This window comes from Falco cherrug, chromosome 11 (genome assembly GCF_023634085.1).
Source record: "Falco cherrug isolate bFalChe1 chromosome 11, bFalChe1.pri, whole genome shotgun sequence".
Classification (NCBI taxonomy): Eukaryota; Metazoa; Chordata; class Aves; order Falconiformes; family Falconidae; genus Falco; species Falco cherrug.
In genome coordinates this window covers 14,101,777-14,129,671 of record NC_073707.1, presented here as the reverse complement: position 1 = coordinate 14,129,671, position 27,895 = coordinate 14,101,777, and the positions used below count along the sequence as shown (strand labels likewise).

General features: G+C 40.7%; 1 protein-coding gene across 1 annotated transcript; it reads left to right on the top strand.

Annotated features, from left to right (window-relative positions):
• On the top strand, positions 1 to 27,895 carry WDFY1 (WD repeat and FYVE domain containing 1). Its single transcript, XM_055723526.1, has 12 exons — positions 1 to 229; positions 8,150 to 8,217; positions 9,884 to 9,957; positions 11,170 to 11,224; positions 12,569 to 12,719; positions 15,393 to 15,505; positions 18,134 to 18,260; positions 19,873 to 19,978; positions 22,138 to 22,239; positions 23,015 to 23,145; positions 24,196 to 24,304; positions 25,001 to 27,895. The coding sequence occupies exons 1-12, from the start codon at positions 93 to 95 to the stop codon at positions 25,058 to 25,060; spliced, it is 1,233 nt and encodes a 410-aa protein (XP_055579501.1). The 5' UTR covers positions 1 to 92; the 3' UTR covers positions 25,061 to 27,895.

Genomic DNA, 27,895 nt, shown 5'->3' with positions numbered 1-27,895 from the left:
GCGGGGCGGCGCCGCTACACGCAGCGTTACGGCGGCCGCCGGGCTTTCCCCGCGCCGTCAGCTGATGGGCGCCGGGCCGGCCCCGCGGCAACATGGCGGCCGAGATCCACTCGCGGCCGCAGAGCAGCCGGCCCGTCCTCCTCAGCAAGGTCGAGGGGCACCAGGACGTGGTGAGCGCCGCGCTCCTCATCCCCAAGGAGGACGGGGTCATCACGGCCAGCGAGGACAGGTAAGCGGCGGCCGCGGCCCGGCCCGGCCCGCCGAGGCGCCTCGCGGGGCGGTGAGGCCCCTCAGGGCCCGCTCGGCGAGGGGCTAGGCCGGGGCGGCGGGGGCGGGCGGGCAGGGCCGGCCCCTCGGCGGCGGGGCGGGTCCCCCTCCTCTCCCTCGGAGGTCTGCGCTCCGTGCGGGGCTGGGGCTGAGCCCCCCGGTCCCGCAGCCCCCCGAGCGAGGCGCAGCGGCGGCGCGGCCCCCGCGGAAGGTGGCGGCCGGCGGGAGCTGGCTGAGCCGGGGAAGCGGGGCACTGGGGTGGGGTGCGGGGGGGAAATCGCTTTTTAGCCTGTAACTTTGCCCGGCGGCACGCAGCCACGACTCTTAGCCTGGAGTCATAAGGAAATGACTGAAGCTGCAGTTCGAGGGAGGGAAACGGCATTGGCCGACCGGCGGCTATGGGGGCCGGCAGCGTTCCGCTCCTGGTGGGAAAAAGCTGCTGTGCTTCGTGCCTGCGTCCCGGCCCCTCCGAACTAGCTGGAAAAGTACAACTGGTGTGTGTGAAAGGGTTCTACAACGGTTATGAGCAGAACGAAAAACGTAGGAATACGTTTTACTCAGTCTTCAGCTGGGTGAATCACTTGTAGGTACGTTGCTGCTCCCCGGTCTGTCAGGAGGGTTGAGGCTCCCCGAGCTGCTTCAGTCAAAACAAGCCCATCCTGATGGCTCAGTTTGAAGGTCTTCAGCCTGTTTCGTTCTGGCTGAAACAGCTCAGGGAGTGAGTTGGCAGATCTGAGGGGAGAGGTGGTGATGAGCTGCTGAGGACAGTGGTTTCTGTCTGGAAGGGAAAATGTCTTCAGAGTCTAATCCTGATCCTTGGCACTGGTGCACACAGCATGTGAAACATCTGTCACAAAAGCTGGTAATGTCATTAAGCAGTTACTCAGACGAAACAGAAGTGAAAATAAGGAAGCAAGTAGCACAGAGGGTTGCTGGCTAGGAGAGAGGTGAGGGGTCTACAATGGAGTGGTGAGAGCTGGGATTTCCCCTGTGCTATGTGGAAAGTGACTTTTAAATATGAAGAGGGGTAGGAGATGCTTCTTAAGAGCTCCTGTCCAGAACTGTGGCAGTGTTTGAAAGAAGCATGTTAAAGTACGAAAGTGCCTTCTTTGAGATGTAGCTTGGTGGAAGGATAATTTTACTGTTATAATGTATAACTTTTAAAACTGAATTTGCGTTCATTTTTGCATTAAATCTTATCTGAAAAGCCTGACCTTGTGGGAGTATGAGTGCTGAAAATAAGTAGAGCTATGGTGTTACCTGAACGGGTAAACAAGGTTTTCTGGTGTTTATTTTTAGGTCAAAAAGAGCAAACAGACCAGCTAGCAATGCCACATGCTAATTTCATAAGCATAGTCTTAGCCAAGGCATTCAGGATTTGGGAGGGGGACAGATTAAGTGCAAAGGATGTAAACTTGTCCTGGTTTAAGTGAAGTTTACCAGATACTGTTAGTTTTTCATTAGCTGGCATTTAAAGTGACAAAATTTGTATAGGACATGTCATGGTGCTGTTATGCAGACCAGGTAGAAACACTGACAAACTTGTCATACTTCGCGGTGACGTGGCAACATAAATCTGTTACTAAAAAATGTGAAGCCATAGCTGCACTTACTGGTGCTGATTACCAGCACTTCTGAGAATTCAGGAAGTGCTAGTCTTATCTTTACTTCCACTGGAGAGGTGGTAAGAATGTATTTTTCATTGGCATTCCAAGAATTGTTTTCAAGTGCCAGTTGAACTCTTTAGAGATCAGGCAGAAGTAGTTGAATTTGGAAGGGGAAGACTTAATTATGTACTACTTTAAAATGGCTAATCAGATTCCACCTCCCCACTCCGCCACCCCCAAAGATTAGCACACTTAAGTCTTAGGTGAGCTATCAATTATTGGAACTGGAGTAAAAACTAATCACTGATTTCTAAATGCCTGAAGTACAAATGCTGTAAATTTGGGGTAACTATAAAGGCAAAGATTTCCCTGTGTTGTTTAAAGGCTATTTGAAAATATTTTTCTGAAGTACTTTGAGTCAGACTCCTCTTCCTCAAAAATATTTTTTTCAGCCATCAGATTGGGTGCTTATTGTAACAGGCCATCTAAGAGGTGCTCTTAAGTGCATTAATATTAGTGTTAGGATTATCCATCAGCTTCTATAGAATGTGACAGATATCTTTCCCAAGCTTCCAGAATGCTGGAGTTCTGGGTGCTGGAAGCATTCAGCAGAGTGTTAGCGGGATCAGAGGATAAAAGGTATATGTGCTTCTCAAACTATACAATTAGATATCGATGTATTAAATATTTTCATGCTCTTAGACTGCATGATATCATACTGTGCAATGTGTGCACTGGAAGGTGGGCAACAGAGGGAAACAGTTCTGTGACTTCACAGAACAGCACCTGCCTCTTCAGAGCTTCGTTTTGCCACTTAGTATGGCTTCTTTAGAGTTAAAATGCAATTTTCTCCCTGGTAAAGAGGTTAACAGCTTCCTTCGCTGTAGTAATGCCTATGTAAAAGCAGCAGGATTTGAATGTTGACCCTTTGAAGCAGTAGTACATACTACTCCTTGTTGACCCATGGCAGCAATTGTACCTAGCTTGCAGCAAGTGGTGACGCTTGGATGTGTTAGGTATGTTTTCTGGCTTTGATTGCAAGACAGACTTGGTTGTCTCTTCTCTTCCTGTGGAAATGATTTTCTGTAGTACATGTTGGGTAACAGGTTTTGGAGGAGACTGAGCAGCTTCCTTTTTATTCCACTTTTATGTGTGGTGGTTCTGGTATCATAGTCCTGTACAGGATGAAGTTGGTGTTTTGGGTGCCAGTGTGGGCTAAGTGTTAATATGTTTGTGTTTAGTTTGTTTTGGTGCGCTTCCTGAAGGACAGAAGAGGGAGAAGCAATTTTTACAAGTTCATATCCGAGTTAAACCTGAACAGACTTTCATGGCAGAGGCTTGCCTATAGCAGACGACGCCAGCCTTTAAGCTTAAAGATCTGATGCTGAAGGTAGCAGTCTGCATTCTTGTTGGTAAGAGCCAAGGATGCAGCTGCATCTTCATCTCTGCAGATTTTGATACCAGATACAGACCTGTGCAAGGAGAGCCAAAGCTGTTGCCTACCTTTGGTGTGTGTAAATTTCTAAGAGAAGCTTTGGACTCAAGGCTAAATTTGTGGTGCCGATCTTACTATGAGAGTTTATTTAGATCCTGAAACTTTCAGAAACTGGTGTGCTGTATTGTCTCTAATCTGGGATACCTCCTACAGCACATCAGAGCCTACTTATGTATCCTTCACCTCCAGTTTAATGTGTTATCAAACTTACTGCGGTCCTGTTTGTTCACTAAAAACGGCGTGTAGGTGTTAATACTGCGTAACTGATTATGCTGCTAGCAGCAAGCAAAGTACAGAGTTCAAGAAGTGAAAGAGCTGTTATGCACACCAAAAGAGTAGGGCTGAAGTATTTTTGATTATGTCTTAATACAGCTAAGGCTGTCAAGTGTTTCATAAAAACCAGTCAGAGGCATGTGTTTATAAGTTGAGTGAGGAAAACATTGGTGCACAAACGTTCTGCAGAAATGTTGTAGATTGTCCTTCTCTTAGAGGGGTTGTAGTTCTTTCTGGTTTAAATTATGTTTTCTACAATGAGAAGTAATGGTAACTTTTTTCCTTGAGGGTACAAAAGATGACATAGCAAATACGTGAATGCAAATAAAAATCTAGCTCTTTTTTATTTAAAGTTTTGAAGCCAAAATAGGCAGCAAGAATACCCGCAGGAGTGCAGTAGTTAATTTTCCCAATCAGACTTTTTCACAGGATAATTTCCATCTGTGAAGCTTTCTCAGAATTTACCTAGAAAGGATGATTAACTCAGTGTCCTTATGAGCCTCTTGCCTGACCCTGGCTCCAAGACAATGTTTGGAATTGTTTCAGTGTGTCTCTCAGCCTGGGCAGCTAGCTCAGGTACCAGCTGTGAGTTGGATCAGTCTGCTTGAGGCTTGCTCGTGTTTTCTCAGAGCTGAGATAGGCCAGTGTGGGCTGGACAGGTCTGTGATACAGTAAAATCTCTGGACATAGCCTTATTATCTTTGTTGTCAGCAGACAAATAACTAAAGCAAGAGAAGTGTTTGCCAGCTGCAGCTGGGAATGCTGAGGGATAATAAGCTAGTGTACAAGACCGTAAATGCAAGGTTAAAGTACAGTATTTACCACAGGCTAACAGGATCTGTAGAGTCACTAGCACATCTGAATGCTGCTGTTCTGTAACCATCAGCAGCTGCTATTGTGTTGGAACTGCTGCTGCTGATCACAGAACAGTTGTGGTATTAGGGGTTTTTTTGGTTATGGAACTTTAAATATTGGTCAAAATTAATGTTTTAGTGAGGCTAAATTTGATAAAAAGCATCAACTGCAAGTGATGTCCTTGAACTTGTATCACACTGTAATTAAAAACCAGATTCCTAATGCTGTTTTGGGAACACTGTCAATAGCAATCTGAATACTTCTGCTTTATTTTGACTACCAGAAAAATCCAGTCTTCTGCTCTTGCTAGGAAAACAAGTTAGTGACTGATTTCAGATAGGAAAGCAATTGTTTGTGGTTTGAAGGTGTTGGGAAGATGCAGTTCTTGGAACAGGCTGGTGTAGCCATGTAGTACTTGCAGCAGTGCTTGTAACACATTTGGATTTGCCTGTTCGTATTTCATCAGTTCTTTCTCCCTGCCATGCGAGCATTTGGCTTTTAGAGGGCAGTTTATGTGGTATGAGCACAAATACTGTTGGAATGCTGAAGGATTTTTCTCTGCTCTCAAACCCCAAATTTTTTCTCCAGCACTGTTCGGTGCTTGACTCTGTGAAAGAAACAGCAACTGAGAACAAGGGAAATCCTTAGTAATTGGTAAGGCCACACTCAGTATTGCTTAAAGATTACTTTTGTATGCATTGTTTCTTTATATTATATTTTAAAAAAACCAAACCCCAAAAAACAAGAAAACAGCCAAAAAACCCCTTTCAAATTACTCTTCTATAAATATGTATGCTTTCCAGCTGAAAGCAACTTTTGGTTCAATACTCAGTTAGGGAAGTTTGGAGGTCTTCTTTAATCTTGTTTAAATTCCTCTTGCTACTCTCAGATGTCTGAGTCTACAGTGATTGAAAGTGGATGTGTCTAGCTCTGGGTGCTCCTTAATGAGTTTCAACATTTTTACATCCTTACTGAGACTGCTGTCAAACAAACCTGTATCTTTCTAGGCCCTTAATAGGGAATGCTTGAGGAAAGATGAGTGGTACCTAGCACTTAGGTACTGAGCACAGGCTTCTTCATTAAGTAAAGACCAAGTTTTGAGAAGAATGTGGAAAACTCTAGGATTGATATGGTGGTTTACGTAATAAAACATTTTCATGGTAGGAGAATGTGGAAGTGGCATTAGTGGAGGACTTCTCTAGTCCTTTAAGCTAGAAACGGTATTCCATAAATTATTTGGTCCTAACAAAAGTAGATACAGTACAACAACAGGTTTACAGGAGAGAAAAGTAGAAGTGGTATTTTGGCACAGGTTATTTGCTGACTACTATGAAACGTCTCTTTTCAAATTTTGCTCAGAGCTTTGTATAATTAGATATAAAGCTGTCTCACAGCTTATCTTTGGCAGCGTGAGGCTAGCAAAGTCTAAATCTTGCTTAAACCAAAATAAGAAGCTTTCAGAAGTTAATTTTGCTAACTCTTGCAGCTGTTTGCCTAGACGCTCAACTTTATTGAGGGACTGTATTGTTGATGATCAGTGTAGAAATCATACTTCCAGGAAATAATTTGCTTAGAAAAAGCAAATCCTTGCTTCCTTATATGAATTCCTAATTCAGTATAGTTGACCAGAATACTGAGGGGAAACAATGTCTACTTTGGGAAAATCAGCAATGCATCTCAATCACTATGGCAACTCTTAGTCTTCATATAAATACATATATATATATATATAATTCCATGATTTTGGTTAGAAGTGAAAGAGATTTGTAAAGGTAGAAGCTACCGTCTGAGACGTTTAGAACAGTTTGAGTATGATGGAGCAGTTTTAAAAAGCAGATTAAACAGCTGCTAAAAATGCATAGGTGCTAACCCATGCTTTTGCATCATGAAAATGACTTCACAGCATTGTGGCTTTTTTTCATTTTCTCATGTTACCAAGAAATAACTGCTCTTCTGAAAGTGTTAACTTTTTGACGGTGAGGCAGGGTGTCAATTCTTGTAAAGAGGAAGTGATAGCTTTTAAGAGACAGTCTTAATGCAACCTGTTTAATGGACTGGAGTAATGTGCATTTGTCACGGAACTGGTGGAAGAGTGGTTTGATTCAAAACCTGAAAATCATCGTTTTGAGGCAGTGTGTACTCAGCTATATTGATGTCAAGTTTTAGAAAAGGAAAGGAGTACATTAAGGGTGGGTGTTGTCATCTTTGTGTGGTCCTTTAAAGAAAAGCCCTTAAATGGATTACAAAATGAAAATGCTACCTATATTTCTTCAACCTGCAGAGTTCTAGTTCTGATGCAAGATACTAGTCCCCTCCTGTACTCTTTTTATTGAACTCTTAGTGGCAATTTTGTATGATGTTTAGCAAATCTATCCCCTAGTTTTTTTCTAAAAAATGCTAAATATCAGATGCATTGAGGTGTGTTTGGTTTTGTTGGTTTTTTTTTTTTTTTTTAAAATAGAACAACTCATCTCAATGAAATCTCTTGACAGTGTTGCCAGGTACATGGATTTACAGATCATTTAGGTTTCCATTTAAGGAAGGAGGAAGTTGGATTTAAACAGTGACAAGAAGTCAAACAATGGTTTGGAGAGGAAGTTTCAAGTAGGCTTAAAATAACCTTAACGCTACCTACTGTGTCTATGTGTTCTCTTAACTTCTTGATGTAGATTCCCTTCAAGTATGCCTATTGTAGGAATGTTTTTAACTGACGATAACTTTCCACTCCCTTGCTGATTCTCTTACATCCCTCCTCCCAGGATTTGACAGTCATGGGAGTGTTACAATGCTAAATGTTCTCAAGACCATTTTTCCTTTCCTTCCAACGCTTGATTTGGAAGGTTGCAAACTAAAAACAATTTTATAAAGAGCCTTAGAATGCAGTCCAGGTAGTCTTGTCAGCTTCTTTCCATTTCCATTTGACGGGCTAATCAATTCTGTTGGTATTTAGGCCAGAGGAGCAGTGCAAAGCAACAGTACTACTAACATTGATTGTCCTTTGTGTTTGTACATGAGGGAGTAGAAGTGTGGATTAGAGGGAATAGTGCTGAACTAGATATGAGGTTCTCCATGGATCCATACATCAATATTTGGGGATGGAGATGTCAGTAATATGCTGGTCTGGAGAATGAAGTGCTTCTGTTACTAATATTCAGCATCTGGCTTGCTGAAGGATGAGTTGCGCAGAGGAGCTGTAAAAATTCAGGAGTTCAGGCTTCCATAAGGAGTGATTTGGAATTCTTTTTTTAAACTTAATCTACTATAAAGCAAGCTGTGGCTTCCTCTGACACAGCTGGAAAGTTCCTGCAACTTGAATTCGACTTAAATCAGCCAGAACCAAGGAGAAAGAATTAAAGGGATGCAATATGTAGCAATGTCTGAGGTGAGCTGAAATAGTATTTCCATTTCATGTTTAATGGAACTTGTATAAATAGATTTGAAGAAAACTGTTCAGAATCAAAGGGTAGCTACTCTTAGTACCATTATTCTTGTTATGTTAGTAGCGTTGGAGTACTACTATTTTTATTATGTTGTTTCTCTATTACGTTTGAGTAGCACAAAAGCTGAGAGGATTGGAGCTGGTATATAAGTAATGAACTGGTTCTGATGGTGTGCTTACAACTGTCTTCTCATCACTCTTCCCACAACACAGAACAATACGAGTATGGCTGAAGAGAGACAGCGGACAATACTGGCCCAGCATCTATCACACCATGTCATGTAAGTACAGTGCTGGAGATGGTAAGTGATGTCCAAGCACAGCATGAGTTTTGTACCTGTGCTCTGTGTGGGGCTGACTCCTTCCCATTTCCTCAAGTGCTGGATTCACTCGATGATCTTGAATTTGGCAATTTTGCAGCAACTTTAGCTCAGACTTTAATTGCACAGTGCATAAGATCTAAGGCAGTGTTCTGTCAGAACCAGATCCTTCACCAGGTAAATCACTGTGTGGATCTGCAGCTGTAGGTGCCTCAAATGCTGGCAAATAACTTGTCTGCCAAAAAAGTTAGTTTTTCAAACCACAAGCTGAAAATTAAGACAGAAGAATATTCTCAGCTTTCTAAGGTGTGCATTTTTCCCCCTACATTTATATTATTAAGAAAACAATACTGAGTAGCAGCTTCAGTATTGGGTAGATCTTGAGTGTCAGTGTGCTTTTTTTGATTTTGAAACACCACTCGGCCTGGGTGCTTTGCTGTAACTTCTTTAACCTAGACACATGCCATGTACAAAAAGAGGTAATACAATGACAAAACAAACCATCACACAAACAAAAGATAGTCTTTGGAATGTCAATTTCTGCAGAAACTTACATACAAATGTTAAATGAAGATCGAAGAATTGGACTCCTTGATGTTCTGTGTCTTTTCAGCTGCAGGCTGAGTAGCCTAGGATCTAGATCAGAAATGCCAACTGTAATCTTTTTTTTTTTTTTCTTCAGTAGTTGGTCTAAATTACAACACTTGCTCAATTTATCAATTTTCTGAATAGACTATTTAGACTGCTCTATAAAGGTTTATACGAAATCAAGTGTGCCTTTAGGTAGTTCCAAGGGATGGACTTGTCCTGATGTAATATGACCACTGTAATATTCCAGACTGTCCTGTCTGGGTTTGAATTTCTAAAACCACCTTCAAGGCCACATTTTCTGATGGTCTTGGAGAAGGAGGTTTAGAACACTGTATCTTCATCCTTGTAATTTGGAAGTTTAGTGGGGCCACTCTTCAGTGAATTTTTTTTGCAAAATTTTCATTAGGACACTATTGTAATTTTGTTGTTGTTGTTTTTCACGTTTATTTTAGCTCTTAATTTCAAAAAGTGAAGTAGGTCTTTAGAGGTTTTCTGCTGAAATAAATTGTATGTAATCTCAAAAACATGAGTCTCCTTAAAGCTGCAGATATTGAAACATGATTCCATATGAAGTTGGCATGCAATTACTTATTTCTGTCTAGCGCTTTACTCTCTAATGATACAGTCCTCAAATGTAAAGAATTGGAATATTGTTCTGGTATACAACTCGGGACTCTATTTGAGATAATTTTAGTGAACTCAAGTTCTTCCGTGTAACCATCTGCACATGCTGTTGCTGCTGGTTAGGCTTTCATCCTGTGTGGAATTCCTTTTACCAAGTTGCACCTTGTGGCAGGAAATGGTGTTTGCATATGGTGCCTAGTAGTATATCTGAGTTACTGTAGTAGTGTACCTTTCTTCAGTTCACATATGGGAATTTAACTGTCTTACCAAGGGACATTATCTCTGCAGACTAATTTCTATCAAGCTACTTAAACAGCTTTTTTCCTGTATGAAAGAATTGGTTTTAACAAAAGTTCTGTGTATCCTGATACCTGTATTCCAGTAACTCTAATGCACTTGCTTTTTTTGACAGCACCGTGTTCAGCTATGGCTTATCATCATGACAGCAGACGAATATTTGTAGGCCAGGATAATGGAGCTATCATGGTAAGTTGCTGTGACTTTTCTTCAGAATGTAGATTAGAATTGTCTAGATTTTCCGTGAGCACCAGGTGTTGCTGGCAGCTGATAATTTTTCTTTCCCTTTTTGGAATGCAGCTACTACTAAATGGCTGAACTTCTTGGCAGTTCATCTGAGATGTACATGGGAGGACTGCAAATAAACAAGGGTTCTTCTGGCCAGGTGGGAGCCAGCTAACCTCAAGAAGTCACTGCGCCATTAGTGTAGCAGTGGACCCAAACAATGACACTTTGTCAAGGAATAATTTTGAGTACATTAAGCTGGGCAGAGTGCTGTGGTGGTGCACTAACGGGTTGTGAGCTGCAGCTGGCTTGCATCTGGCCAGAAGTATGGATCAGCCTGTGTCTTGCCATGCAAGTGTCTCTGGATTTTCTTGATGTAGATCTTTTTATGATGTGGAAATTTCAACGCTAGCTCTAAAATTACAAGAGGCAGGGTTGGTTTCTTTTCCTTCTGGGAAGTCTTCCTTCTGTCTCTCTGTACTCTGGGAGAGGGTGAGCAATTACAGCAAGAGAGCAGATATATATGGCAGAACAGAAAGGGGTCTGTATTCTTCCCCTCTTTTCTTGGCAAAGGAGGGGAATCTTGTGATTCTCCCAGATGCTTTAATGGTTTCCTTTCTTTATGAAAATAAGGTCAAAATAATAACTGACCTATAACTGAGCTGGGGTACTGCATCAGTGTCATAAATAGTGATTCTACTGATAACTCCTGTGAATAGTGAATGCAGTACTACATAGAATAATGTTTCTAGTGATAACTACTTGAAATTGTAAGATAAGACTTTTAAAATTTCACTAAGCCTAATGGATCAAATAGAGAATACTCTCGCTTAAATCTGTCTATTATGAAAACTCAGATACTTGAATTTAACTGCGAGATACAGTGTTACTTATTCCTGCTGGGGACAGCGAGACCTTACCTCTTCCTATAATCTCCATTCAGCAAACTCTTTTCTGAAAGAATGCTCCCTGTTGAAAATGTAGTTCACTATTAACCTTAATTTACAGTTGGTGTGTCAGTGTGCTACACTTCAGTCTCTGAAAATGCTAGTTTTTCATGAGATATGTTGCTGCTAAGCAAATTTTGTTCTGTGAGGTTACTGCTCTCTTTTTTTTTGTATCAATATTGCTTATGTCAGTGTGGTATCTTTTCTAATGATTCTGCTTTGCTTTTAGGAGTTTCATATTTCAGAGGACTTTAATAAGATGAACTTTGTGAAGACCTATCCAGGTAAACTGTTGACCAGTGACTACACTAACATTTGTGTGAAGGGGAGGCATCTAAAATGCTTGGGAAACTGGACACTGTCACAGACTAATCAAGTCCAAATATGCTTTAAATCTGACTGACCTTCTAGCTGTCACTTAGTTAGGAATAACTGCCTTAAGATAAATGTTCAGTTACTGAGTAATCCTCAGTCATCTGAGTTGCAGTCATTATCATTAAGTTCAGTACATCATTAGCCTGTGAGTGTAATGAGCCAGAACTAGTGGTTCAGATTTTGCTCTTCAAGTGGAGTAGTTATTCTGCGTGAGGGTAAGAGCTTTCTACATTTTGGTATTTGCAGTTTCCATCCTTACCTTCTGTAATCACTGGGCTTGGTTACTTCTAGCTGAAGATAACAGTCCTTGCCTTCTCTGTCAACTTAGGAGAGCAATAGGGATGGAAAAGGTCTTATTTTTTTGGTACGTGGGGAATAGGCATTGTTCTAATATCTATGGAGATGCTAATTTCAGCATTTGTCTGCACATCCTTAAAAGAAATACAAAACTTGATTGCTGGTTGAAATTGGAATATTAATGTAAAAGGCCTGAAGGAGGCTCATGAAGACTGCAGATTATGTAGTGAAACAAAGTGCGGTTTGTCTTGTGACTCCCTGACACTGATAGAAGCAATGTTCTTACGTAGGAGAAAAAGACCTTGTTCCTAAAGCAGCAAGCCCTGCCTTTATCCTAAGGAAGATGACTTGACAACTCAGTCCAGGGAAATACTTGCATCTTGGGGGAAAGGGGGGACTTCTTTCTAATGCTTATGTAATTTTTTGCTTAGTGGCAGCATCCTAAACAAATCTCTGTGGGATTTGGTTGCTGTCATAGGTAGCAGTTTAAATGGCATGGACTAGATACACTGTCAGGTGCTTAAAAGCATGCATCTGAGGATAGCTCCCCAGGCATCAGGAAAAGAGGCACTTAAAGATGAAAGTTAAGGTTTTTAGATGCATTACATTACTTCCCAGAAGTACTGGCCTAACTAGAGAAAGCTGAGGATTTGTCTGCCCCTTAACCACGGCATCACCAGTATCTGGGCTGAACTCAACTTCTTTCTCTGGGATAAAGGGTTAAATTAGCAGACTGACATGATCAGTTCACTTAAGCTATTCAGAAGGCAAATACTACACAGAACAATGCCAGCCTTTTAATTCAGCCTAGAGGCGAGTATAGTATGATGGTAAGAACATCTCCCTAGGGCACTGCTTAGGTACCATCTTCAACCTATGTCTCTCTGAATTAGAACATGCGAACACATCACTTTGATTTTTAGGAAAAACTAGCCAGAAACTTTTTCTTCCCACAGCCCATCAGAATCGAGTGTCTGCTATTACTTTCTGCCTGGCATCAGAGTGGGTTATCAGCACTGGCCATGACAAGTGTATCAGCTGGATGTGCACCAGGAGTGGGAGTATGCTGGGGAGACATTACTTCACCTCTTGGGCTTCGTGTCTACAGTATCCTTTTGAAAAATGATTGCTGCCCTGAAACCAAAGGAGTACTTTGTTCCTTTAGCTCCATTTGTTCCCTCCTTTAATAGTGAAATCTCTTGCAAGTCTGCAAACCTTTATTCTGATTAGATATTTAATACCATTATTTCTGTCAGGGGATGTTGTGACCTTGAATTACAGAAATTGCAGTGTGTATTAGTTCCAAATGTTGAGATGTTTGTCTGTGGGATCTTGTGGAAGTGACTAATAACTGTACCTACATCCTGGCCTGTAAACTTCCTAGGCAAGTCACTTTGTTCAACAGATACCAGTGTGCTCTAGAAGGACTCAAATGCATAAAACATCATAAACCCCCTTTGGATTGCTTTAATTTTTCTGCCTTTACTCATGTTAACCTTTTGTATCTTTAAGCTACAGGGTACACTGTACCTTTATTCATTACTAGTAGTAATTTGTCTGTGCAATTTGCTTTCCTGCACATTGCTTTTAATTGCAGCATTTGTAGCTTAAGAACTCTGGTTGTCTATTCAGCTGTGAGTACTTCCGGGCATTCTTTACCCTTTGTAAAAAACTTACAAATCCAGTAGCTTAAAATGTAGTTCATATATCAAAACTTCTGAGCCTGAGTTAATACTTTAAATTCTAAAACTGTTTTTTGGCACTTTTTAATGGTGACAGTTTAGGTGTGGCTAGACAGTAATTGGAAGTACTGGTTGGTGTATGAGGATTAATGGCAGTAATGTTGTAGAAGTGGCGTAATTCAAAAGGTGAAAGAGGTCAGCTGCGTCTCTTGAAAAAAATACCTCTCTAAGAATCGCTATATACCTGTGCAGTACTAAGAAACCAGGAGGAAAGCAAACTGCTTGGTTGTTGGCAGCGTGTGTAGCCTTCTGAGGTCTCCTATTTTTGCAGACACTGCCTTGCTGACTGAAGAGCTGACAGATTAGTATTGTTGTACTTACACTCTTTTTTTGCTGTCCTTGTTTTAGTGTTCAGGGTGATGGTGTCCCAGAAAATATTTCATGTACAGCTCACCTCGGCTGCATGCAGCACAGAACTGCGTTAATACTGGGGGGTGTGTGTGTTTTAGGAGACTACCTCACAGAACAGTCTGGTGCCTCTGAGCCTCACTATTTGAATGCAGTGGGTTCTATAGCTAACGCTATTGCAAATAACGGAACAGTTTATTATGAAAATGGAGAAAAGAATATCATCTTTTCTGTCAAGATAAATTTCCAATGAACAGCATGATATTTTAAAATGCACTGTAATTGATCCTGCCTTTGGACTTGTGTTTGGAAGAATTAACTTTCTGGTGTGTGTACTAGGTGCTTGGTCTCCCTGTCAGGAGGTTCCTTAGGAGTTAGTTGTTAATGATCCTCTGTGTAAGCTTCTAAAAAACACATCAGAGTGCCTTTTCTCTACTGGATTAGTGGGGATAAAGCTAGCCTGAATTTCCAAGATGTAGAAAGGATCACATGTTCAGGGACTTAGTGGATTTGTTGAAAGTGAAATGTTTATCTCTATTCTGAAGGCTTAAGAGATTTCAGAATGTCATCAGATGACAAAACCTCTGCTTTTTCACTTGTGGTGGTGGGCTCTTTGGTACACTGACTTTTTAAAGTTAGTCTTTTCTGTTGCACAGAGTAGGCTGCTTTGCTGGCTGCTGCTTGTGTGTTTGTGTGGCTCCAGGAGGACAGGTAAGTTTATACACAACTCTTGGGTTATTTGGTGTCAACTGTATAGGGTTTTTGTAGCTCTTGTTTACATCCTGAATAGCAAAGGTCTTCCAAAGGCAGCAAATGGTCTAGTTCCATCCAGTTTGCTGTGCTTTAGTTTCTGGAGACAGTAGTTACAGTGACAAAAACTGAGTATCAGAACATGGTTACGATGTATAATACTTTTGCCAAACATGGCACCTTGTTAGTAGATCCCATGTTAGGATGTGGTGTGGCTTGTATGTCAGTGTTAAACGACAGAACCCTTTCTGAAATACTGTTCAGTCTTCAATACTGTGTTTAAGGACCCACATCAGTAAATTTGAAAGTGCAGAGAACAGAAACTAGATGGTCTCACCTTCTCAGTAGCTACAATGTTGGGAGTGTACTTCCACTGTAAGGTAAACTAGCTGTGGTGGGTTAACGTCCTTGTGTCTTAGTTTTCCTATTCTGGCAGCATCGACTAGTATAACATGCTAGAAAACTAAGTTTGTAGGAGGACATACTAGGTAGGACTGAGTGCCACCCAATGTCCAGTGAGGCGCTCCTAACGGTAGCTCTGCACTGCAAGAAGTAGCCTGAGGAATTCTGGCATCTCTTGTAGAAGATCATGAGAGTATTCTGTAAATTTCTGCTAGAGATGGTCTAAATCTACTTGGCTTGCCTTAAACTAGGGGATGTGTTATCTCCTGGCTTCTCCAGTGGCTTTCTAAAACTTTTCATATTTATTTTCCATACTGTGTTACCTGCACATGTAGGGAAGTGTGGGGAGAAGAGAGGAATGAAAAACGTTTAATTATGGTCTCCAACCCCTTTAGAAGTAGTTACATAAGTATTTGTCTGGCCTATTAAAATGTTCCATTCCAGTTTATTTAGTATATTGCTAACAGCTGTGCTGTCTGTTTCAGTCCCATAAAATACTCTTATGAGCAAATGAGGCTTCTCCTTGACTGGTGTTCAGATATGATCATGAAACTCGGCATGCCTTTGTTGGTGATTATTCTGGACAGATCACTCTCTTGAAGCTTGAGCAGAATACATGCTCAGTTATCACAACACTCAAAGGACATGAAGGTAAGTAATTCTTCATCTTAATTCCACTTGACCCGTACTACAGTACCTCTTTGTAAATTGCAATGAGACGTTCAGTTGAGGATCTACCCCTTAAGGATAGATACTGGATAAACTACTAGTGCAGGGCAGTAGTTATCAAAACCTGTTCAAAGCTGTACATATGACTGTCTCTTAAAGAACAGACACATACTTGCTGAGGGGAAATCTTAACCTTATAAATACTGACAATATTTTTCATCTATAATAAAAATACAAGGTAAACATATGCATTCAATTAACACAAGTTATCCACTAGATGGCCACCTTTAAAAACTTTTGTTTCCTTAACATTGAAAAGAAAGGACAAGAATATATTATATTTTTTTTGGTCTGGAGGCCTTGTAGTACTATAATAATTCCTAAAGCAGCTTTAGCAGCCCCCAGTCTGGATTCTAAAAAAACACTTAATTCTTTCCAATGTGGACTTCGCTGTTCTGATCAGTCTTTATGAGAGTTCCTATTAGTTCAGTTTCCTATGTTTAGCTGAAACTAAGCTATAAGCAAGAAATCTAGAGAGCCTTTTAGAATCAAAACTGTCTAGCCAAAGACAAATGTCTCACGCTGTGTAGTATAGTTGAAATCCTTACGTCGAACAAAGAACCAAATAGTCTGTGACATGATATGGAGCCACTCTCTGCTGTAATGAGTAAGGCAAGAATGCAAATCAGAGGAGAATGTGTAATTTAATAATATACTGAGAGAAATAAACAAGACTTAATGCCTCTTCCCATGTGGTACTGGCAACTTTCACATCAGCTGACTAGTTAGTATTTGGGTAGGGGTAAATTACTGGGTCATGAGTCTCAGCCCCACTGGAAAAGGCTGTCTTGTTTAATAGCTGTAAGTATAGAGTAGACTTTGTTAAAGCTGGGTAGACTCCTGATTTACAGATGACTGTAAAATGACAAAGCAGGTTTTGAATGTGGGAAGCTGGTTGAGATTTTCAAATGATAAATGCCTCTTCTGCTTTCAAGCAGAATTTCATATTGTTTCAGTTAAGAGCAAAATAATTTTCTTGGCCCTAGGGACTCCTTTTCCTAGTCTGTGTTCAAGTGCAACTCCTTGATAGATACTGTTGTTAGTCTGAAAGCAGTATGTCTTGATGTGCCACTACATAGAGCGTGTATTCTCTCTATTAAGTTGTGGTGGGTGTCCAGGTACTAACTTCAGCAGTGCTGTCTACATAGCAGACAACTTTGGCTTATATATCAGTTCACTAAGGGAACTGTGATCCTCAAAACAAGAATTGATCTAGTACAAAAGATGATTACATTTGAGGGGCAGAAACAGGTTTTTCTTCAATTGGTGTAATAGTAGCTATTTCATCTTGTTTGCTTTTTGGCTTTTTTTTAAAAGCAAAACAGATTATGTGTAACCTTTTTTCCTCCACAGTATTTGTGTAATATTCTCAAGGCCTGGTAACTAAATTTAAATAACATCTAGTTCTTCTCTGTGTGCTCTTTGCCAGACTTCAGAAGTCTGACTTCATCTTGTTTCCTTTCTAGCTCTTGCCTTACTGTGACTTCATAAGCAAGCAGTGTTTGCTTTGCAGTTTGAATGGTTTTAGAGCTTGCCCTTCAACAAGCCAGTTTCCAGAATTCTCCATGTTTAACAGCCTACTGTGTGTAGGCTGAGTTAATACTCAAACTGCCTTTTATGGCACAGATGCTCACTGTTCTCTGAGACAACTATTCCCAAATGGGTCAGTCTGAAAACAGTGTAGCCCTAAAGGAGGCAAGAAAAATCTCGTGCTCCAGAGAGCTGGAGAGGACTAATTTAGGCTGTAATTACCATTCATCTTGCTTTCAGAATAACAAGGCTTTTGATGACAACTGAGCAATGGAATGATGCTTTAACGGGAAGGATGTCTGTAAAGGAATAAAACATCCCTGCAACTTCAAAACTATAGGTGGCATGAGTGACAAATTTACTTATTTAGTATCCTGTCTACATTATCATGCATATGGGCTTAGTATAAGACTGCTGCTGTCAGATGACTAATTTCTTTTTATGTCAGACTAATGAGGTGCACAGCCAGGTTGGGCCTTCTGAAATCTCATTTTGTAATTTAGTATGTAGTGGCCAGATTTGCTAATAGCAATGAAACTGTCACTTTGTTTCTTATTCCAACTATTTTAAGGTTGTAAATGGTCATGTAAGGGAGTTGGTTTACCTGTGAACACTGCATGCTGTCCTGCAACCACTGACCAAGCACCTTACTGTATTGTAGATATTAGTCTCTGCTTGGCAAGTTTTAATACTTTTCATCTTCCGAAGCTCGCAGAGCAGCCTGCTGACTCTTAAAACAAACTACCAGTTTACAAGGGGCAGCAAGCTGGTAATCAAACTTTCTGGCTTATGCTTTGCATCTAACTTTCATCTTGGGGGTGTTTTGTTCTGTTGTCAAATGCTCTTTGCCTCTCTAGCAGGACTGTATCTTGCTGTTGCATGCTGTCCTTTGCCTTAAGGCTTTCAATATCTGTTACTGTAGTAAGGGCATACCTCAGGTTTCACTTTAGTGACCCAGAAGAGCATCATTGTGTTGGGGAGTGGCTCCCTTAGGTCTAACTGCAGAATGTTCTTTCCTAGGAAGTATTACTTCCCTGTGGTGGGATCCTGTTCAACGACTGCTCTTCTCAGGTGCCTCTGATCACAGCATTATCATGTGGGATATTGGTGGAAGGAAGGGACGAACACTGCTTCTCCAGGGACATCAGTACGTAATGGTGTCTTATTTTTCCTACATGTTCTGTAATGAACACAGAGTCTGAGGAGGACTAAGTAGCATGGCAAGATATTTGAATCTGTGAATAACAGGGAAGATAACTTTTTGCAGAACTCTGAGGCCTTTGAGGTGGAAGAAGGATAATCAGTACTAGGAAAGCATTACTGATAAGTCCTTTTTTTTTTTGCTCATGTTTGATACTTCTAAACATGGGTAATAACAACATAACATAGAAGTAGGTTATAGAAAGAGGTGTGTAAAAATCCTAACTCGTCTTACTTGGACTTTATGTAGAAGTTACATGCTTCTGTATTGCATATCCTTCACTGAGTTGCCTGTGAGTGTGGGGCTAGAAACTTGACATACAAGCATGTTTGTGTGCCCATGTAGAATAAGCTTTAGTATGTTCGTGTTCTCTGTCTTGATCAGCGAGGTGATAAACTGATTGGCCAAATTACAGGGAGGTCTCTTGACTTCCCTGTATGTCACATCTCCACTGTTCTGTGGATTAGGTAGGTAGTTGCCTGTATTTAATCAACTCTTTATTTTTACGGAGACACAACACTAGCTGCCATTTTTAAATCCAGGGCCTTTATTCAGTCTGACAGGCAGTTCACATTCACCACTCAAGATATATTCTACTTAGAAATGCAGTGGTAGTAGAGATCTTGTTTATGTTTAAAAATGTATTTGTATAGTGCATTCTCCTCTTGTCTAATTTCATAGATGCCTTCATCCATCTTTGATCAACTGATAGCCTTAGCCCTAGAACTCTTGTTAAATCTTGAGGATTTAGTTTTATGGCTAAAGAACTAATAATAGAATACTTGTTACAAAAAAGTAACTGAAGTCAATGACTGGAGGACTTTATACTGCTTTTACTGCTGCATCATGTGTCCTGGTGAAGACTTGTAACAGTGTTAGTTTCTCTTCAGACATCACACTTAGCATCAAACTTCATACTGAATGGGAAAGTAAGTTCCTCTGAGAAGCAGAATGGCTTTTTTAATTCAGCTTAGATGTTGCAAAGCAATCTAGTAATGTTGAGATCCTTTGTTTAGTTGCTTAGGGTAGACTTTTGTTTTTCTATTTTATTTAGGATTAATTTGTATTATTGGTGTATGCATGCTTTGCTTTGCAGCTATAGACTCACTTATTGTAATTTGTTAGAAAAAATGGAAGTTCCATCTGCTTCCTAGCTGTATATTGAAACAAATTATTTCTCTCTATTTTTCCAGTTGTCTCTGTTTTGATAACTGGCTCCCCTTGCCAACACAGACAAGTATTGGCGCGCATGCTGAGCCAGTTGACACTCAGCTCACTGTCAATGCTTACTGCCAATAAATACTAACGTGGAACTATACCTCTGGTATTCTGGTCAAGCCTGTAAGAACTGTTCTAAGCAACATCCTGATGCTAGGGTACTGCTTAGGTGACAGTACCTGTTCATTCATTTTCATAGCTCTACTTACTAGTCTTAGCAAAGTGTTTGGAAATCAGTTTTGGCTTTCCTAGGTAGCTTTGCAAGGATAAATTGGGGTTTGCTGGGAAATTAAGCTTAATTTAGATACCTGTGGGTAAATAATGTCTATTTTGTCTGCAGTGATAAGGTGCAGGCTATCTGTTACATCCAACTGACACGGCAGCTGGTATCTTGTTCAGCTGATGGGGGAATTGCTGTTTGGAACATGGATATCAGTCGAGAAGAGGTAAGATCGTGTCCTAGGTCAAAGACTTTTATTCCATCCCCCCTTTCAGAGGCTGATGTGGCTTTGCTTAGTCAGTTGTCCTCATGTTGCCTGAAACTTTAAGGCTGATATTATCAAAACCTGCTCTGTTCTAGTGGCTGTCCATACTGCATTGTAGTAGGTGGATTCCCAGGTCAGGGGAAGTGCAGGACAGACTTGGGAGTGCTTAGAATCTTAGTGAGACGCGCTCGCTGGAATGGCTACAGACCTTGCTGCTGGACACTTTAAAGCAGGCAAACTTTTGCCGTAAAGAAACCAATGGACTGTGCTTCAACAGTCTTGGGATAAGTTCTCAACTTGTATCGAAGCAAGTAAAGTAGTGAGATGCTGTTTTTGAGATGCAGTTCAGAATGTAGAGATTCAGTCCCCAGGTAACACTTTTTTTTTTTTTCTTTTTGTTTTTTTTTTTTAAGACCTCAGTACACAGCGACTGAGCCTGCCAGGTAGATTCTTTCTGCATCAGTTCATATCCATGATAGGAGCTGAGAAGATGTATGTTACTACAGTCTTTGGTTAAACCATAGTTATAGGAGTTTTGGTTGCCCCCATAAAGCGGTATTTAAGGCTCGGTCTTCCTTGCCCTGTTGCTTTTTGTTAAATGCAAGTGTCAGGATTAAGAACTGTTTTCTGACATGTGTTGAGCTGTCACCTTAAGCATACAGAGTGCTGTATGTGATGCTCCTGATGTTTTCAGCATCATGGTCTCCTCAAAACTTCTGTGATATTATGAAACTTCGTAGTTGCAAGGAATTGGCTTATAATACAATTGGGAAAACAAGATGTAGCCATTTCTCTTCTTGATCTGCGTGCAATAATTAAGGGATCTTCTAAATAGTAGACAGTTTTAACACAATTAAAATAATATGGTTAATTTAGAACAGCCATGATGTCTCAGAGCTCGTTGGAAAAACATGATCAAGCCCAATCCAAAAGCAAAGAAACTAAATGTTTGAAGAATGATGAACATAGTGCCTCTGAAGCATTAGCTAGCAAGTTGTGTTATGGGGTATCTTTAAATACGTATGTAAGATTAGAAGACTGACTTTTTTGATTAGAAGGAATAGCGACTCTACTGACAGCTGTACTGTTGATGTTGGGCAGATCCAGCTGTGTGTGGGTAATAGCACTGGTAGTGTTGGCAGGTTTTTATCTCCTATCTAGTGCTGAAATTAAGATGAGAATAATAGGAAGATACCCCGTTTTTCTGTTAGAGGGAGCCAGAAAGGGGATTGTCTTCTCAGAAATGCTACATGAAGATGTAGGAACTGGACATCTGGTATTAATAAATACTCATGGTGAGATGATTGTTTTATTACTATAAGCTATGGATATAAGTGAATTGAGGAAAAAAGTTTCTTTGTTGTTCCAGCTTTCCTCCAGTCCAGTTTCAGGGAGACTCCCCCATCAGATGAATTAGAACATGTATGTTCTATACAGCTTTATACAAGTCTATGTACTAAAAGCATTGTGCCTTTCTTTCTATCCCCTACAGGGATGCTCAGTTAAAGTGTATATGAGTGTTGAAATGTGTGAAGGTTCTAACTGTTTTCACTTGGCCTAGTCGATTTATGGCAGGAAAAATACGTGGGTGGGAGAAGAGTTGCTTAATGAAGATGTGGGCAGGATGGAAAATGCAGATGAGTTCTTAATTATTTCAAACTGCAATCCTAGGGAAGCAGAAAAGATATTTACTTCTGGACACACACACACACACCCCCCCTTAGATGGGATGACTGCCTCATAGCTTCTACAATTTGGATTACACTAGCTCTTAAAAATCACCTAGGCAACCAGAGCAGCAATCTTTGAATGCCTGCAGCCAGTTTAATAACTTAGATGTTTGAATTAGTTTTCTTATTAAGGCAGTAACGTAACATACTTCTGTGGGCTTAAAAGGTGTAGGAGGCATGTAGGTAATAAATAACTGTAGTCCTGGGTTTGGGGGTTTTTTGTACTAAACTTCCTATGTACTGTACACTCGGCGATCTATTGTAATGTCCAGAGCTGAGACAGGGCATTGTTCCAAGTAAAACTTTACTTTGGGTTGGTAAAACCAACTTCCTTGGCTGTTGCATGAGGAGAAATAATTCTGATTGCTTACATCTCTTGCTCTTTTGTAGGCTCCTCAATGGCTAGAAAGCGATTCCTGTCAGAAGTGTGAGCAACCTTTCTTCTGGAATATAAAGCAGATGTGGGACACAAAGACATTAGGGTTGAGACAGGTGAGATTGCTGGTTTGAGTGCTTAGCTGTGCTTCAACACTTAAGCAAAATGCAAACAGAAACCACTAAAGCTGTTAGATCTTTTAAACTGTTGGTATTTTTGCTGCTTTGAAGTGAGGGTTTATTGAGAGGTCACAGCTTCCAGTCAGTGCTAAGAAATTTCCAAATTCTACAGAAAGTGTTGCATCAAACTTCTATCATAGGGGCAAAGCAGGCTGTGCTGGGAGTGCTCTGTTGGATTTCTCTGAATATTTCTATGCACTGGAGCTGTGGACAGCTAATCCTTAAGTGCTGTGTGAAGTGGCACACAGTGTCCTGTAACTGAGCAAATTGCAGCATAGCATATTGTAGGGTTCTCAGTTCAGTGAAACGGTGATAGCCCTGCTCTCACTGGGCTAGAATGTGACAGCTTGCTTTTTGGAGGGACTGGACAGAGGCACTGAGACACTCATCTGTTTCTGGCTTTTTTAGACTGTTATTTCCTTGGTTGCTTGTTCAGCCCTCTTTTTTCCCCTGCTCCCAGAAGGAGCTTGCAAGGAGAAGAGGATGGGCAGGGAGAATATGGAGGTAAACCCATTAATAGCCAAGATGACTATTCAGAACTCCAGAGTCCTTGGTCCTTGGTTGAAGTAACAGAATTCTCTTCCTAACAGGTTGCTTCCTATGAGGTTGCAAAACAGAAGCTTTGTTGCCGTTGTTCAGTGAACACTGGTTAAGGTGCTCAAGTGGCACAATATAGTGATTTTCTTGTTTGTTTTTTTTTTTCTCCATGAAGCATCATTGCAGAAAATGTGGGCAAGCAGTGTGTGGCAAGTGCAGTACCAAACGGTCAAGTTACCCAATCATGGGATTTGAGTTCCAGGTCCGTGTCTGTGATTCCTGTTTTGAGTCAATCAAGGATGAAGAGTGAGTATTAAGGAGTAATAAATTCAAGTAACACTGCTGAGGTGCAGAAACACTTGTGCTTGCTCCACATCCACGCACAATGCTACACAAACATGCCAAGCTGACTCTGATAATAGGCTACCCTTTCCTTGGGCACTCAAAGCACTGCAATGAGAGAGATCCCTCAGCTGGCTTTGCAAGCTGATTTGGATCATAAGTGGATTACAACTTTTTTATCCACTTTATTTCTTCTTTCCCATGAGCCCAGATCTAGAGTTGAAACATACTTTTCTCAATATTTCTGTTTAGGAAAAGGCTATCGATTGCACTCAAAATTGCTGAATGGATGCCTGACAATGCGTCACAACTGCCAGGATGTATATGTATTAATTCATGTACACTTACTGAAAATTGTTTCTACAGGAGTATTCACAGCCCAATATTATTTTCCTCATGCAAGGAAATTGGGTTAAACATAATTTGCTGTCTCTTTAAACTCTTCTTAGCAATGAAGGAACCCCCTTTTTATCTTGATGTGAACAGCACTTCACTGTTCACTGTCTTTTCACCCCCTTGGACACTGGGATGTTCAAGGATCAAAGTAATTTGATGCGAATTTTTGAGATGGTTGGTGGTGTTTTTTATATGTTTTGTGGTTTGTTTTTGTTGGTGGGATTTTTGGTTTGTTTGGGGTTTGCGTTTTTTTTTTTTGAAAGGGAGGTGCTGTGCCCTAGTTGACTCACTGTAATGAGCAGGAAAAAATGTGGCTGAGTTTGAGTTTATAACCCAAGAGTAGAATTATTTACTAATGCAATTTCCCACTTCTGCTCTAGTTTTATTAACAGTCAGCCTGCAGAAGGCCAAGAAATGTGACAGTATAACTGCACAAGCAATGGGTTAGCGTGACTTGCTGATTTAATTCTGTCCACTTTTATGTGGCACTGCAGTTCTCAGGACTGATTTATTGGTACTGAGCAATTTAGTTTTCTTGTAAGTTTATTTTGTGCTGCTATAATGATGCCATCAAGCTTCATCTGATGGCTGCCTTTCAATTGAATTGTTCTTGTGCAGCCGCACTTCCTTGGCAACCTTTCATGAAGGAAAACACAACATTTCACACATGTCCATGGACATCTCCAGAGGGCTAATGGTGACCTGTGGGAGTGACCGGATTGTGAAGGTATTCAAGTGCCTCTTTCCTGCATTTGAGATATTTAATGGAGAGCTAATGCTTTTTTGTACTTTTTTCTTTCTGACAACTATTGCTACAAAGCTAACTTGTTGTGGGCAGCAGGAATCGTATTTGTTGCAGACTGTCTTCCTGCAGCTGAATGAGGAAATGAACTGTAACTCCACTGCATGGGGTCTAGATGTCAGGACTAGTTACTGTTGGTGTCCTCTGGACAAACAAAGCAGGCATCAGCAGAAGGAGGATATGCCAGTGGCCTTAAGGACACAGACATGATGAAATGTGCAGGCTTCCTTCACACTGAGCTTTCTGGTTCTTGGAGCATTGCCACTAAAAGCCCTGTGATGTGGAAATCAGACTGATGTAGAATCTTGCTGTACTTAAGCTGTACATCTGCCTTGCTTGCCAGAACTGAGACTGTTCCAGTCTGTCCCTGCTTTTCTGTAAGCATGTTTATAACAAACTGCATAGCATTTTCTAAAATACAGAAATGCTAAAAGCCCTAAGTTTGGCTTTTGGGTTGTAAGGCTGGTATAACTCTTTATGACATCTTCCTCAAGTATAGTTTAAACAGGATTTGTTATCTTGTGCCCAGGAAGCTCTTCATGTTTGCTTCTGTCCTCTTGCAGAAATACCTTTTAGGTCTTATAATAATGCTATATAATTCTCCACAATATTTTCTTCCAGATCTGGGACATGACGCCAGTAGTTGGTTGCAGCCTTGCAACTGGCTTCTCTTCACGCTGATCTCATACGTGACAGGTTTATGCACCTTATGTACAGCAATATGCACCAAATGAATGGGATCCTTCGTAAGAATATTACCGCAAACACTGGTTGCTTGATTCTTCTCCTGCTGCTGTTCCAGGATGGACAGTCACCTTTGTAGAGCACGGCTTTTCTGTTGGGCTCACCAGGACTCTCCTTGGTGCGGAAGTGCAGTTCCGCAGGCTCTTGGACTAACGTAAAATGGCTTACCTGCAATATGACACCTTGATGAAAGGACCTCGGTTTACATATGTAGTGTTAACAATGTGCTATCTCTGCTGATATATCTTGTACAGATACCTTGTAGCTAAAACGTTACCAGAGTAAAATGAGTGTAGTAAATTCAATTTGTGCAAATAGTAAAATAACTTATTCTCTCTTCCTTAAAAGCAGTTCTGTAGAAATACTTTTCAGCAGTCACTGTCTAAACTGCCTCCAAAAGATACGTTGGTTATTCCTGTGGAAGGAGGAGATACTTCAGAGCAGCAGGTAGCTTCTTTCAGATGAGATAGTAAGGGGACCTTTGATCACACAAGATTTCCTTTACTGGCTTTCTTGTAGTGTTTGTCTTCAAGTCCAGTTATTAGTGGAATCGCTTTTGTGGGACAACTGTTTAGGTAGCTGGTGAGTCTTTGAACAATTCTAGGGTCTTTAAGTAGTGTTTTAGCATAGCTAATAAACTTCTGTTGTTCTTACAAAGATGTGCAGCCCAGCTACTCTAAAGAGAGGCTGTAGATATGAGCCATATACTTTGACAACTCTGTAATGCTGTTAGAATGGGAAGCTAAGCAGATCTGCCTTGTTAAATGTAATGGCTAAGAAAAAATGGCCAGCTAAATTTTAGAGACCTGTTTGCTGTGGAAAGGCTGATGTTTCTTAAATGGTAGGGAATCTGCATCTGCTGAAGTGCAGCATAAATTCAAATACTGCCTTGATGTTGCTTAAATAGATAAATACTGAGCAATAATTACTGAGGTACAGATCAGCTGCTTTTTTCCCTGCACCTAGGTCTGCTAATCCTGAGATGAGATATCTATATTGATCCTTTCCTGTTTCAAAGCTGAGAAGTATGGAGAAGAACAGGGAGGCTTTTATGACTGTGCAGTTGGCACGTACAAGACATAGCTAGTGAGATTGTCAATAAATTGGACTGTCAGTTGTGTGATTCTCCTATATTTGAACACTGTAAGGAGAACTTACTTTGAAACTCGGAAAGCTAAGGTAATATGTCACAGAGTTTAAGCTTGAAGCTGTTAAGATTTTTCTGAAAACCGATGCATATGTGTGAGGATAAAAAATGTGGGTAGGTCAGCTGGGCCAGAATAGCTGGTGTTGCACAACTCTCAAAGGTAATAGTCTCTTTCTGGCAAAGGACTTAGAGGCTAGACTGTCTTTATTTACAGCAACAATCAAGTGGTGCTATGAGTGTTAGTGAATTCAAGTCATAGGTGTGTAACTTGACACTAATAATCTGCATTGGACCATGCTCTAGGCTGAAACAGATGAATAGATGAAGATCATGGTATCGTTAATACATAATGATTCACTCACGTTTTAAGCCAAAAAGCTGATAGTCTCCAAAGGGCATTAGAATCCAGAAAATGTTAGTTGCTGTTATTTTGGATCTGGCTTTGTCTGCCTGTCCATGGGCCTTTTCTGGAAGTTTTGCAAAGAGTCTTTTAATTTGCTAGGCTTGTTGGGCCACTGAAGAATAACCCCTCTTTTTGGGGGGAAAACTTGTCTTGCCTTCAGTTTGGGATTTAGCACTTGTCACACTGATGTGATTCATCCCTTGATACATGCTATATAGTTTAGAGGTTTTGTGAAGGCTTATTTCTAAGCTATTGAGAGAAGATGAGCTTGTACTGGAAAAAAAGTTTCGGCATTCTGCTCTGAAGACCTTGTAAATTAGGAGGGGAACCAAGTGGTTAAAGGGGTGAATAAGCCCTGATAATGCTCTGCGTTCACTTACAGACTACTTGTTGTCTGGCTCTGGAAGAGAATGGAAGCCTTCTTCCTCACAGCATGTAAGGGAGATCATGAGTTACATTGCTAGAACTGTTTAAGGTCATACTGTGGTAGGTAAGGAGGATCTAGGGTAACGAGTTAAGCTGGGAGATTGATGTAGATGTGGGGTGAATAGCATATTTTTCAAACCAGACGTTCTGAAACTTACACCAATGATACTGAGGTGTAACTCCCTTGCAGTCGGCACTCCTGAGCTTCAGCTTTTTTAGTTCTGGTTAGTCAACATGCCCCCTGCTGAGCATGCAGCTCCCGCCCCTTCCCTGTGAATACTTCCTCTGCTTCTTTACATTACGGTTTTGCCACTCGATAATATATTCTCTACTACATATTATTAAACCTAAGGAATCTATTTTCTATAATTGATATACTTAAAGATAGTGTCGGTTCAGATATAACAAGACAATTATGGCTGCTAAATCATTCGTCATTTAAGTATACTCCTGGTGTTGAATGAGTAATGCTTACAAACCACTGAAGAGATAGCGATTTGGTTTATAAACAACTATTTTGAAGGCACATACTCTGTCGTGAAACTGAACATCAACTATGTCAGTCAAGTGTGCAATTACTGAGAAGGCTTGATTTGAAGCATTACTAGTCTCGCTTGTATAACCTCCACTGGGGCAGGGAAGGGGAGCAAAGGGTACTAATATGTGCAGATTCTTTACTAGTTGTATTTCTGTACCCTGCATAGTTAAGAGATGCTAGATAAGTCTGTCCCTTGCTCCTTCTTGTCTGTTTTTTAAACTTTGATTACATGTACAATAAAATATTTCTTGATATTCA